This window comes from Convolutriloba macropyga, chromosome 7 (assembly GCF_964194025.1).
Source record: "Convolutriloba macropyga chromosome 7, txConMacr16.3, whole genome shotgun sequence".
NCBI lineage: Eukaryota > Metazoa > Xenacoelomorpha > Acoela > Convolutidae > Convolutriloba > Convolutriloba macropyga.
Window position 1 is genome coordinate 66925525 of NC_134474.1, and position 15278 is coordinate 66940802.

The 15278-nt window shown below is 39.2% G+C and overlaps 2 protein-coding genes across 2 annotated transcripts in view; both read left to right on the plus strand.

The window, feature by feature from the left end:
• LOC142343269 (dnaJ homolog subfamily C member 7-like) overlaps positions 1 to 15278 on the plus strand; it is a 211861-nt gene that overhangs the window by 125073 nt on the left and 71510 nt on the right. The window lies entirely within an intron of this gene.
• On the plus strand, positions 8829 to 10468 carry LOC142343109 (ski oncogene-like). The gene has a single exon (XM_075394796.1). The coding sequence runs from the start codon at positions 9197 to 9199 to the stop codon at positions 10466 to 10468; it is 1272 nt and encodes a 423-aa protein (XP_075250911.1). The 5' UTR covers positions 8829 to 9196.

Sequence of the window (15278 nt, forward strand, 5' to 3'; positions counted from 1 at the left end):
CGATTGTTGCTTTTATACTAATATACAAAACCGGCGAAGCATCAAATTTAAAACTGTGAAGCCGACAATAAATGAGGGCTTATTTGTGAACGTCTTTATAAGGTGCAGGAAGATCAAAAGAGCCCCCCTCCCCCCGAGCTTCGTGATCATAAAACATAGCACCCAATTACACCCAAATGAGCGGTCAACAGAGTTTAGGCGCGCCTGAAAATCTAGCTGAGTATGAATTTGACCATAGGCGGTCAACAGATTTTTTTCTCTCTTTTTTTACATAAAAACCTATTACAAAATATGATACTTTTATCAATGTTTCCTGAAAGCAAAAATACCTGTCACTACTTTTTGAAGTAAAGAAAGTTAGGTGATGAACTTTTTTTTAACGTTTACTGTTCTTGCCGCCGTTCTAATAAACTAAAAAATGTAGGTTAGTAGGTTGAGAGGGAACAACCTAATGTTATTGTGCAAAGTGCAAAAGATAAGCTTAACATAGCTTAACAAGAAGCTCTACTTGTTCAACATAGACTTGGCTAGAGAAATGGAGACTTGAGGAACAAGAAAGAACGTGAGAACGGGTTCTAAGAGATGCCCAAGTTCGAGAGCTTAAGACCAGTTGGTGTAAATGGGTAGCACACTAGGCTTGCAAGTAAGAAATGCTGATTCAAATCCAGAAATGGTCCGTAATCAAAGTAGTTGCACCTGCATAGACACCCGGCTTATGAGCCCAGAAATTTTCTAAGTGATAAAATTAAATACTAAAACAAAACTAAATTGTTGTTGACTGTCATTATAATTTTCTGCTTAGTACCTTTTGACTTCACAAATTTTTTCCTGCTCAAAACACGATGTATCAACTGACAGTGAAGCTGCTGACCTACACAGGAAAAGCACAGAGTTTCCAATCTGGAGCACAGAACGTACCTCGTGTAAAACTAACACAAGAAAATAACTTGATTTACTTACCTCTCCTTGTTGTAGAGTTCAAGAGGAGTTCCAACAGCGTAAAACTTTACTGTGCAATGAAATGGCACGGATGATTGGGTCATTTAAATCAAACAGATGTGGCCAAAAATGGACCGGAGACAGGATGGGAGCTCGATGACGTTTGCAGTGTGTGCGCATTGGCCAAGATCACAAAAACTCCAGTACCAAGAGTGGCAGAGACCAAAGCAAAAAAAAGTTGGAGAGGGTGTTCAAAGTTCAAAGATTTGACGAGACCTTTCAGAGTAGAGTCATTGTCAGGGTTCCGGTTGCGCATTGTGTTTGCAGACTACTACAAGAATTTTGTGTTTGAGGACCTGCTTGAGGCAAACAGGTCAGCACCGGCCAGCCTGAAGAAATTTGTTCTCAGTGAGGGGACGCGCAAGAAGCTGAACCTAGATAATGCGAAGAGTTTCCCTCATGGCAGATCAAGATGTACTGCTTGGATGCACGCATTCTACAAGAGAACACCATACCAGAGATGACACAACAGAATGAATTAGCTCAGAAGTGAAACAGGACACTGCTGGAGATGGCAAGCTGCTTAATCATTGACTCAGAGCTTCCCAAGATGATGTGGGGAACAGCGATTATTAACGCAACAAGAATCAGAAACATGGATGTGAGACAAGGAGAAGAAAAAACAAATGCGAGGTATAAAATCTAAGCTTTTTTCATTTAATAAAATATCTTTTCTTCGATGCACAGTCTTCACGGCGAAGAGGGACAGAGACGTCAGCAAACTTGAACCCAAGACACGGGAAGAAGTGTTTTTGGGTTACACTAAAGGAGACAACTAATACCTGGTGAACGCACGCAAAACACGCAGTGTGGTGGCAGTTTGAGTTGTGATTGTATAGGAATCTGAGGTTGGCTCAATCCCTGACATGACAGAGGTGCCCGACCTACCAGATGAGGGGTCACAGCAACTGCGGACCTGGCACCCAGATGATAGTCAGCAAGACAATGGCAACATAGAGAAACAAGGCACATCTTCTGCAAACAAAACAGGAGTGGCATGACGCAGAGAGCGTGAACAGACAAGAAATGAAATTGAGACAAGATTCTTTGGATGTTGAGGAAGCAGCTCTAAGTGAAGACTCTACTGCAACAAGATGGAGTCCCAGAGACTCGGAGTTACTGTAGGACAGTGCCATAGAGGACTTTTAACAGTCAGTGAGTTTTGGTATTGCTTAAGAGGCACTGGAGCAAGCATGCTGGGCAGAGCCCGGATGAAAGACCCGAGCAAGGACTACTCCGCAAATTTTTAGAGAAGTTAATAGCGACCCCATTATGACTGAAGGTGACTTTGTGGATCTCAAAGCAGTCTGTGAAACCAAGCAAGGTCAGATTCTCTACGAAAACTACAATTCGAATCCAGAGAATTCACACACGAAGCGGGACATCATAGTGAGCAAATATTCATACAAAGTGAACTTGGGACCCAGTGGTCAAGTCAAAAACTATAAAGTACTCTATATTGCTATATAATGCGATGTAATAGTGCCATATAATGCACCAGTTTGATGTCAAGACGACCTTCCTGCACTTGCCAATACACAAAGAAGTGTATCCCGAATAGCCATAGAAGTTTGTAAAACAATGATCAGATGGAGGGAAGCTAGTATGTTGACTGAATAGATATTTTAGGTTAGAAACAGGCTGTTAACAACTGGTATATGGGGCTGGCAATTTTCCTAAGACAGGGGTTCACCAGGAGCAGGAACCAAAACTGCTTGTTTGCGAGAGCAGAGACAGAGGGTCACAACTTCCTCTTGGTCTGGGTTGACAACATCTTAGTAGCACCATGAAGCATAACAATGGTCTCCAATGTCAAGATAGCACTCGAAGCAAAATTTTATATGAAAGACAGAAGGAGAATCAGAATCAGACACAATGAAGGCAAATGCACTGTTGACCAAAAACGCTATACAGAGCCAATGCGTGAGTGGTTTTCAAATGTATCAATGCAAAACCACAAGTACTTCAGCTGATTTGAATTTGAAACTTCAGAGAGCTCAGAATGGAGACAAAGAACTGGATCAAAGAATCTTAAGAAGCTTGGTTGGATCACTTCTGTATCTGACCAAACAGACGAAGCCAGACATCAGGTTTACAATCAACATTCTGTCCAGACACATATATGCACCTACCAATCACCAATGGCTATGCAGAAAATGACTGCTGTAAAGTCTTCAATTAAAACGATTTTATGGGGGTAAGTGATGCAAACTGGTCTGGTGATGTGAACGACAGAAAATTGATGTCCGGCTGTTAATTCATATTCAACGGACGTGACACTTAACTCAGCGGGGCTTTCAAGAATCAGGCCACAACTGTTTTTTTATCAGAAGCAGAATATCAGGGCATGGCAGATCAGTTCCTAAAACATTGATTCTGAAACAACTCCTGGAAAATTTCGGCATCAAACAGAAACACCCAGCAGCTATTGGAGAAGACAGCCAGAGTTGTATCAGATTATGTCAAGACACAGTCAAGCGCAAGAGGAGCATGCACATTCATACAAAAATTTCAGTTCAGTGGGTACAAGACAAAAGATGGGCATATTTCAATTCATTACAATCCTACTGACAAAATGGCGGCCGATATGTTCTCGAAATCTTTAACCGTATCAAAGGTTTAAACATTCAGAACTGTTTTGATGAGAATAGACTCTACGTTTACAGTGGGGGTGTTAGAATTTTGATCAAACTATAGTCTCTTAAACCTAGTTAGAATTATAGGGCCGGAAGTTTAAAGTACCGGATTACTTTGACAAGGGCAAATTGATTTTAGTCACAAAATAATATACAACACTTTTTAAAAAATGCTGCATAAAATTATTACTCGGTTGAAGCTGATGGATGTAGATAACTATTATTAGAGTGATATTATTTTATGTAAAATATCTCCAGCATGTATTGAATGATTATAATTCCACAGAAATAGTGAACGAATTGGTAGACAAGTTTAAATGCATACTATTAATGGTACCCCTTGCGACCTATTTCTAGGAACTTCGAAGAAGCAAACCATATTGGGTAGCTCTTGTGACCTCCATTGTAAACCACGGTGCTTCGATTTGTTTTGTATCCTGAAATTCTCGCACTGATAATAGGTATATGAACAGATGATTTTTGAACCTTTTTTCATCCTCAAAGTCAAATCACCATATTGATCCAACAATCTCTCTTGTAAATTGCAAAGTTCTACTGTAAAATATCATTTTTGTTGTTCTGTAATTTTTGAAAATAAAATTTTTCTACTTTTTGCAAAACGCTTTTCATTTCTCTTACAAAAATCCAGAAACTAACAGGTTATGGGCCCTTTGAGTTTAACCGCAGAAATGAGACAAGATAGTAAGAAACTGTGAAAGAAATGATGCGCAGTTTCATGGTTAGTTTCGGACGATTGAGAAAGAACAATTTAATGTGAATTGTGCATGAGATAAGCTTGACATAGCATGACAAGAAGCTCTACTTGTTCAATGTATACGTGGCTAAATGATGCCTTGAGGAACGGAAAAGAATGTGAAAACGGGTTATAAGAGATGCGCAAGTTCGAGAGCTTAAAATCAGTAAATGTAATTGGGTAGCACACTAGTCTTGCAAGCAAGAGATGAAGATTCGAATCCTTTATTGGTCCGTTTTCACAGTTTTTACACCTGCATAGATCCCTAACAATGTACCTCATTATGCCAAAGACTCTACTGGTTTTACAAATTTTTATATATTCAGTTATATTTGTTGAGGAGCTGTGCTTTTTGTTCGTTTGGTGTAGCCTCGCTAGATCGCCATCTCATTTTTGGTGGTAGCGTTTGCTGTTTCTTCAAGTTTTTTTTACAATAACGAAATCATTAACGTGCGGAATAGTTTTGATTCGTATAATTGCTGATCTTCTTCGAATGACTGCGCACTATAATCCGCTTCTCCTGAAACTTATCTGTTATTGCCTTGGATTCTGGTTTTGTCAATTGTTTTTCTGCAACGTTTTGAACAGTTTCATCTTATGGGATGTTGATCCCGAAACCCATTGTGGAAGCTCACATCCATGTACGGTTTGAGTGTGCGAGAATTTCTTGATTAAACTGCAGACCCAGTCATACCACACATCAGTCATTCAATCCACGTTACTGTAGCATAGCTGAGTAAGAGGCCTGGTCATCATTTCATCTCTCAGTCTTCCGTAATCACATCTACAGAAACTAAGTTTTTCGATTTTACTTTCTCTACGCTCATATTGTTGTTGTCGTTGTTGTGAAATCTTTACAGCAAAGCTGAAAGGCAATTAATTCAACCATTCATCTAAAAAATTTTCCACTTTTCTCTGCAGTTTTAGCAATCGCATGCGTTTTGCCAGGTGCAGTTGTTCTTTTCGTCGAATTTCATCTCCACGAATTTAAGGGGAAGGTGTATAATTTGCTTCTTGAATCCAGTCGATGAGCTGAAATCAATCAATTGATTTACTTTGTTGGCCAGTCGAGATGTGCGGAAGAAGAATTCTTCTCGCATTTTTTCTGTCCTAGCCTTTGGCAATTTGAACAGCTCATTCGATCGTGATTACAAATCCTGTGATTGTAGTACCTCGATGCTGTTTTGTGGTTCGTTTGAAAGCTGTGTTAGTAGCATCAAGTTTAGCGACTTTAATTACATCGGTAGCGGGAGTATTTTTGCAATTCTGATCCCTTGAATGTACGAGCCAATTCCACAGATCCAATTCAATACTTTCTTTTCAAACTTTTCCAAGATGGAAACATTCTACTTTGACAAATATATGCAAAAGCGTACCAACGATATGTTCTCTTTCAGTTGAATTTATTTTTTCTTTTCGGAATTTGAAACCGGGAATTTTTTTAAGGCAAAAAAAAGTTAATCTTGCAAGATTCTTGCAGGATTCTTGCAAGATTAACTTTTTCTTGCAAGATCTTGCAAGATTAACTCCGTCTTGCAAGATCTTGCAAGATTAACTCCGTCTTGCAAGATCTTGCAAGATTAACTTTTGTTCTCGACTAGGGCACGCAATTTTCGAACGAGGCCACTTTGTTTGATTTGGATGCTGCAGCCATTTCTGGCTCCATAAGCTCCTATAGAGTTAAGATGTGCCCTTCTAGCCTATAGGTCTCATCATTCGTTCGTCTATTGGTATCTTTTCAGAACTTTTTTTGATTCATTTTTTTTCATCAATTTTGTCAAGTAGCTTTTTGATTTGCTTCTTCTCTGTATAAACATCGTCTTTTTCTCGAGGGATTTGGACAAGGGGATAACTTCTTTGAACAAACGCTATGTGTTCTCTCTTAACTCAAAAATTCGAGTCCTCTTGGTTTACCTTAAAAAACGCTCTAGTAACAGCTTCATCGTCTTTTTAATTTGATCAGAATACCATTCTTTTATCTGGCTAATGTACACAATGTGTATTTGGAAACTAATGATTTCTAGGAAATCCTCCTATCGAAATTTTCGTCTTGAACCGGTTTTAGTTTCCATTTTTTTCACTATCCGCGCAAAATGCTCAACTATTTCTCAATTATGTAAATGTCGCACTCTACTTCATGAATATTTACAGATAATATATAAAAGATTGATATATGTACTACGAACCATCCAAATGCAAAATTTAGACACATTTTCAACTTCAACTTTGAGATCTCAATTCTATTTTGAACTCAGACTCAACTCGAATTCAGTGCATTGTTTTATCTTAAGTATTATAAATGAATTCAGTTGCAAAACTTGCTACGAAACAATGAGTGAATGTTGCCTCAACGCATCCTGTATTACACACAGTTTTGAACCAGTCTATATAGTTGTTTAAACTGATTTGAAACTGCTGCAAACAATGCGAGAACTGAATTTGGGTTGTCTTGTAAAACTCCACACTTTGGCGCCAAATATTTATAATCTACGGGCGGCTGGCTAGCTTTCGCCAGACTATAATCAGACAAACCCAAACATGTAATTTTTATTAAGTTCATCCCATTTTACACCCCCCGCAAACTGATTTTTTCCTAGGACAGTAGGTTTAACGTTAATAATGTCAAATTATTGCTAGCATTAAAAATTTACTAAGTTATGAACAATTTTTTGGCGTTTTCCTAATTATACAGTACTGCTGTGTTTTGCTCAACCGAGCGCAATATATAATTGAAGGTTTTTCTGTTCCCCCCAAATAAAGAGTGACTGTGTTTGTATTATAAGAATTGTTCTTAGCTGAGCTTAGCTTTTGCATTTTGTATTTCATTTTGTATTTTGCGACTACTATTGCGTGTTGCGTTGGTGGAATTATAAGTCGTTCACGTGTTTTGGCTAGTCAAGCTACCTAGCAATGACCTAAAAGGAGTTACTAGTTGTTACGTAATGACGCATTCGCTCGGCTAGCCGACTTGTATTTATTATACACAATATACAACACAGTTTAAACATGTACGTCTTTAAACGAGTCAAGCTAAACTTAGCAGTCTAACAAATTATGGGGGGATTAAAAGTATATTTAGTCTCTCTGTCTTGTCGCGACCGCCGAATTGGCCGACAACGAGTTTGGCCGACAACCAAAAAATGAGAAATTTAGCCGATTACCCATCCGCAAATCAATTGTATTGGTCGGACGAACTAGTGATTAGACCAGTCTTCGACCAATCAAAATTATCTGGACTGAATTTCTCATTTTTTCCTTGTCGGTTAAACTCTACTTCGGCCAGCTAACAGCTATAACTGAGCTATTATATGCGCCATGTGTTATAGTTAATCATGCGACGCACCAGTATTATGAATACTGTATGTGGTAAGACTCGAAATTGACGAGAATTGTTTGAGATAGCTCAGATTAGAACACGCTACACGCTATTTTGTCTTCTACTGCAAACTGTGTTCCATATTTTGTTCAGCTCTCGAATATTTTACTTGTTGAACAACAGCTAGCTAAAATACAGTGCGGTGGTTAATTTAAAAAGTTCCAGTTCAATATATTGCTTGATGCTAATTCTTTTCGGCTGATTTTGTGTTATTAAAGTTGGTATAGAAAACAAAACTCGCTCATTGGTTAGAGCAATTTTTTGTAATTGTTAACCAGACAGAATAATATGTATGTATATACGCAACATTCTCTTTTTTAATTTCCCCACGACGAATAAGCGTTCACGCACACGTTGAATAAAGTACAAAACAGTATACGCTATCATTTGAGGAAGAAACTATACAATTCCATACTACATTGTACTGTTTTCTCTTTAAGCCGAATAAAAAATAAAGCGATAATAAAATTTTTTGCATTTTTCGCTCAGGAGTTTTTATATTCGCAGTTGCAGTAAAAACGTGTACATGTAGCTCGTTTCGTTGCAATCAGTTGATGGCGACTTATGCGCATTCGGGTGTTTTCGGCCAATTTATTACTCGGCTCTACGTGTGATATGATAAAGGACGATTCGAGTGCTTGTTGGTACAAGCATTAGTGAAAGAAATAAAAGCTCGTAATCTTTATTAACTGTCAAGTTAGTGCACGTTGGGGGGAACAAAATTTATTTTTGTTGAATGAATATTATTCAATTCAAAGCGACAAAAAGGCGTCTTGTTTATCTTTGTACTGTCGCAAAAGCAAATTTACAAGAACACATTGAACGTTCGTTGGCCAATAGGATAAGCGGACAAAGTATTAGATATGTTATTCTCAGTCTAGTAAGAGTGAATTGTATTTATATATTTGCTTTTAGAACAGCCGACTGTAGACCGACTAGACAAACTAAGCTATTGAGCTAGACTCGTTGAGCTAACAAGACAACTAACTGCCGCGCCGGCGAGCCGATACGCTCTCGGATTGAATGACGCGTCAGTGTCTCCTAACGCGATTGGCTGAGAGAGTAGCCGAGAGAGTATTGAACAAACTCGTAACGCGCCTCCTTTAAGGTCATTGACTCTTAGTCTGTCAGTGCTGTTAATCGTCATTTTGTCTGTCCGCTGTGCTTATTTTGTGGTTGGATTAACTCTACATTTCACAGGATAACTATTTTTTATCATGTGTTTTGTCTAATTTATCCATTTGAAACCTCTCTCTTTTGCTTCCCAAAAAGCTTCTTAATTAATCTAAATTAACTTTTCAGCCACCGGCTTATCAATATTTATCTCCGCTCTATTTCTTTGCTTAAATTTACTTCTTCGAAGGAGACCTTGCTCTATTTTTATATCTTGGAGGTCTATTTCCTCGTATTCTTACAATTAGTCGGTTAACAATGCACTCTACGCTGGCATTGGCCGCTCCGTGCCTCAAAACTGAGGACAAAAAACTCTTCACCCCCTCAATTCAGCTCCACAAAAACCTTCTGCAAAACCCGGCCTACCAAGTCGCCATTCCAGCTTTGTTGGAATTGCACGCCGGGCGAACTTTTTCGCACAATTCGGACGAAAAACCTTTAAAATTGGAAATCTCGCCCCCCAAAATGCGCCCCGAAACCTTTTCCGAAGTACCCCCGGAGTTCAAAATGGACAGCATTCCGCATACAACTTTGCTAAATTATCACCCGATTACAGCTTTCAGCGTCGGAGGAGAATTGCGGCTTTGTTTACCGCAAGTTATGAATTCCGTTCTTAAAAATTACTCGTTACAGCAAATCGAACACAAAATAAACGAGCTCAACATTTATATATCAAGATGTTCAAACGAACAAGCTAAATGTTTGAAATTGATCAAAGTTTTACCTGAACGGGTACCTTATTGTGGCTTGATCACGAAAAGCAACGCCGAGAGACTTGTTCACGAGTTGCTGGAGAAAGAAAGCGAGTCAATTGGGCAATCTGACGCGAATAAAAAGGTCACCTTGAGCAGCGATGTGTCAGGAAAATTGTTCGGCTTTCGGGTCTATCACGAATGTTTCGGCAAGTGCAAGGGTACCCTTTACCCGACTCTGTTTGTGGAACCCGAAGCCAAGTGCATTGAATGTCTGGAATGCAAGTATCTGTTCGCCCCGAACAAGTTTGTCTGTCATGCCCACAGAGGTCATGAAAGCATCGGAATTTGTCATTGGGGATTCGATTCTGCCAACTGGCGCAGCTATATCCAGATCTCAAAAGACCAGGAGAACTCGAAGGAGCTGGATGGTCATCTGGAACAGATGAAGGGCAAGACCTTCGACAACGTCCAGACGGACTCTTTGAACACTAGTGCAATGGGCGTCGTCAAACGAAAGGTCAGTCCAAGTCCCAAATTTGCCCAACTCAAATTTGCCCTTTCCACACTTACTATTCCATTTCAAATAAAACGAATTTGCTGCCATTTAAACTTGAAATTATGCAGTCACGTTGCCAGCATGTGTTTCAGCAGTTTTCAGCGCTGGAAATGTAAATTTGATGGCTGCCGCCATTTTATTCCCAAGAAAATCTGTAAAAAAATTAGCAATTCTCACCGCACATCTAACTGTACTGACAGAGACTCCTTCCTCGCTCGCTTCCTCGAGCCCCCCCCCCCCCCCTCTGTCGCTCCTGGTATATCTTTTTCAGCACTTTGAAGGCGCTATTTGTCAATTAAGTTGGTTGTACTATATTGCTAATTTTCGTAGCCATGCCTAGTCATTGGTATTATAAAAACTTCATCAAAGGTGTGTGAGGTTTTAGAATGCCTTTCTCGTAATTCGAACAAGGGTAATTTTACATAATTCGATTACCAGATAGCTGTATCAACGCAATGCTAAATCGTTTGGTTAAAGTGCAAGTACAGTGAGCATCTGTTCTTATTTCTAAATTCGTTGTTTGAAAACCTCTGATTTCTCGCCTATTTGTCGATCAGTACAGAATTTCACCCTGACCCCAATACTTTGCCCCAGTTTCGGTGGCCATCTGTTTGAAATTACGTTTTCTAAGCAAATAAGACAGACCACTAGTTTCAATTTTTACCAAGAAATAATCCTTGCAGTACTTCGATCCATCAATTCTAATTCTCTATTTCAAATTTCTGAACCCATAGAATGCAGATATAACGTTCACTTGAAAAATTATGCTTTGAAACGCGCCTGGCGAGGGTTAATTAAACTCATGGAAAACTACAATCTAGTTTCATTCGTACAAACTGAGCAAAAAATTGAGGGTTTTCCATGGGCACTAAAGGCTTTTTACGAGAATATCAGAGGAAATGGAAAAAAGCAATCATAATAGTAACATGACAAATTTTATTAAAGCGAAAGGGCATCATTTATGGCTATTGATAATCTTCACATTCATGAATACTTCAAAAAGCGTGAATACACTCGAACGCCAATTTTTCAATGCTTGAGACAAAAACCTGCAAGCTTTGAAGATATAAAAAAGCTTTCAATCTTTGTATTTTTTGAATAAGCACTTTATCATTTAAATGTACATGTTGCTTTTTAAAGTGAGTGCTTTCGTCTTTCCTTTGAAGTTTTTGCGGTGAAAGGGAAGTGCGTTTCCTCAAATGAAAGTGGAATTGAATTTAACTTGTAAGGAAAAAAGAAACCATTTAGTTCCGGTCAAACCGACCGTATTAATCGATGTTTCGAAACAAATTGAAATTCAAAGACAGATTTTCTAACTGACTTCCTTCATTAAGTTAAAAGAAACTAGACACTCTAGTGTAAGCGAATCAAACGTGTTGGAAAAATGGAGGAAAAGTCTCTTTCTCTCATTTTTCTCAAGAGATATGGTTCGTAAATCATTCCTTGTAAGAGGACAATTTGTTTACAGTCTAAATATAGACAGAGCCAAACATTTCCAGTCTAAGCTAAACTATTTATCACTGGGGTGCCCGACACTATCTGGATATTTGTCGCTTCATTTTGGGAATAGCTTTGGATGTCACATGGCTTCCATTGTTATCATTCCATATCTGGTTCATTTTCCCGGGATAAATGAACTTTTGACGGAGCACTGGACAGGTTTAAGGGAGCCAAAAAAATCGCTAAACCGGAAACGACGCCTTGACATACCAGTGCGGGGGGGGGGGGGGGTGCTTTTGATAATTGGTATGTGTAGCGACTGTGCCTGTTTGGAGCGGTTTTGTGGCGTGTCTTTATAGGAGGTAACTTGGGGTGTGGGGTGAGGTGGGGGGGGGGGGGGGGGGGGGGGGGTTGAATTGAATACGACATTGGTGGTAGGAAGGAAAAAGGGAAGAAATAGTTATAGTGTTAGCTAGTTAGTAATAGTGGTGGTGGTGGTGGTTTAGTAGTAGTACTAGTAGTAGTAATATTAATTCCATTGCAATAAGGGCAGACTTTGTTTTATCTATTTAAGACAAAATGGTTGGTGGCGGTTACGCTTGAATAACCCACGTATGTGTGTGGGGGGATTTCATGGGAAATGGGATAAGCTGCGAGAAAAGGATTTAATCAAGCGGAACCCGTCTAAATTTTACAATCGGGGCCCTCCTGTTGAGTTAAGACTAGCCGGCCGGGAAGAGAACGGAGGGAACACGCATTTACTAGTAACACTATTAGGGAATGAAGACAAACATTTCACGCCGTACCCCTCAAATTCACTTTCTATATACTTCCCCCTCTCCCTCTCTATCTCAGCTATCTCATTACAGCTATTCTTAGCTGGGTAGTTGTGGGCACATTGAGGCAAGAGCTGTTCCAATCTAACTACCCACCACCACCACAACCAACCAACCCAGCGCCCCTTTCCGCATGGGACTCCGGCCCAGCCAGGCAGGGTCGATGACCTATTTTAAAACTGGGACATTTTAGAGCGCATTTAAAATCCCCCGGTTACATGTTCCATTGTCTGGGCCAACCCCCTCCCCAATTTCAAAGCATTGCTACATAACACACAACTTGCGCCTATTTCAACTGTTTGCCCGACTAGCTTATTTACGCGTAAAAGTTTCACATCTGTTTTTAACTATTGTAGCCTAATTTCTTCACCCATTTTCCCTCAGAAATAAATTAGCGCACTTAGATATACAGTTAAAGTAAGTGATGTTTTCATGTATCTTTTAAAACTACGGAGGCAGTTTGTTCGCTATATCTTTTTTAAAACCATTTCTTGACCTACTTTTGCCTGAAAACAAGCTCGTCAGCGTGAATGATGGAAAAAGGTGCACAAAATAAACAGTAAACAAACAGTCACGCGCTGCTGAAGCGAATTCGATTGACGTTTCGTTTCGTTTCCACCCACACACACACACACCACACACACGATGGTGGATAATTCTTTTCCCGTTTTCAATTAAAAATAGTAAATATTTGTAACTTATTTTGACCTGTTCGATTGTTGTGCATAATTAAATCAAGATAAAAAATTACCGATTTTAATTTTGGTTATAATTGACTGGATTTTTTGAAGGCCTCAAGTAATCGAATCTTAATTTTAAAACAGAATATTGGGAATATCGAAATGTCAAGACTTCAAAGGAAAGATGAAAAAGTTAGTTGAAGCCATAAATGGTCTTTATAAGAAGCTTTTACCTCGTAAATTATTAACTCTCATTTGTTTCTTCTGAGAACCCCCCTCCCTCCCCCCCCCCCCCCCCCCCCCCGCACACACACACACACGCACGCACGCACACACACACACACACACGCACACACACACACTTGCACACACACACACACACGCACCCACACACACACAAAACTAAATTTTTCACTCCAAATAAATTTACAATCTTTTCGAAAAATCAACATTAGCTTGAGCAGTTTAAGTTTAAGGGCTCTAGTTCAAGTCAGGTCAAAATTGAAATGATCCTTGTTTTCCCTCCAAAGAGTTTCTGCTAAAGAGAATTCGGTTGAGTGAGGTGTAGGAAGAAAGAAAGATTAGATTGGTACAAGTCGCGACAGCTCCTTTTAAAGATCTGGTTGGGGCTCTTATCTGGTAATCCTACACGATACCTGTAAAAATAGAGGCGACTTTATTACGCAATTCCAATTATGCTCAGTGAAGCGCGTCAACCTAAGCCGGGAATAAACTCTTTGTCCTATTTTGAGTTATAACTTAGAGCAGCACCAATTTCTCATTTTTACCATTCGGGGCATTTGCGCTGTTTTTAATCTTGCACATTTTCACGCACACCTTTTGTCCCCTTACCCCGCTTATCCCATATCCTTTGTTTGTGAGAAATGTCCGCTTATTTCCCCCGTTCAATTTTTTCCACCCTGCCTTCTGCCTAACAAATCCCCAAAGCGGACCCCCCAAATTAGACCCCCCTGTTTTCCCTCGGGCAACATTTTATCCTGTTTTGTCTTGCTTGTCTGTCGCATGTCTCCTACTTTTCCGCTTTTTCCTTCAAATTTCTCGCATTTTCCCAAAAATATCCCCCACCTATCTTTTTCTGTCTTGTGGGTTCCCTTTCTCTCTCTCTCTCTTCCCTCCGCCCACTTAGGAGTCTCTTGCGTTTGAATCTGAATTGCGCTTGTTTGCTCCGGCAGAACTGTGTACCGAAATTTGTGCTCAACATCTTGTTGTAATGGCTCCGTCTATTCTCTTTGCCTGTTGTTACAGGAACAAATGGAGTACATGTCTTTTGTGTGTCTTTCCTAGTCTATTTCGATAAGTAGCAGAGAGACGAACTAGATTTCAGCATAAAAATAATCGATGCACCAAGCGAGACTAAATCAAATCAATTTCAAACAAAATGAAGACGAAATTGCCATCTTAATTTCGCTGCTCCATTTCTTAGAAAATTAAGCAAATTTTTTGACTGATTCTCGTTGTCTGTAAATAAATATAAATAACAAACCCTCAAACAAACAGCAACCATTTTTCTCAAAAAACCTCACAAAAAATAAAATTGTAGTTGAGGATATTCTGGGAACATTAAGGAAACCCTGATTCGATTTTTTTAATTAACCCAAGTTTTCAAGGATCAGCGATTCGTTGCAATTTGCGAAAAACCCATTGCGGTAGGATAAAATTCTTAGTGAGCGTTATGTTGATTGCAACATAATTTCTATAGACTAGACAAACGGCCGCACAAAATGAAAGTTGGTTGCGCCGCTATATCCATTTAAAAAAAACACTAAACAGACTGAATTCCTTTCCCATTTCGTTGTCTTTCTGGGACTTGCGGCAGTCATTATTGTAGATACAAAGAAAAATACAATGAAATATTAATATCTATTGAGCAATAAACCTGAAGCTTTATGAAAAAGAGTAATTTCCTGCCTAATTTAGCATACTTTCAATATATTTACTCTCAACATCATTCACGCAAAAACCGATTCAGTAGAAAAACAAACTCGGTTTCATCAGACAGAATATAAAAATTAGTAATTTTTACAATTATCAAACTCGTTTTTGTTAAAGGTTATTCACCTTTGCGGAAATGGTGTTCGTTTTTATGCTGAAGACTATAAAGCTGAACGGATA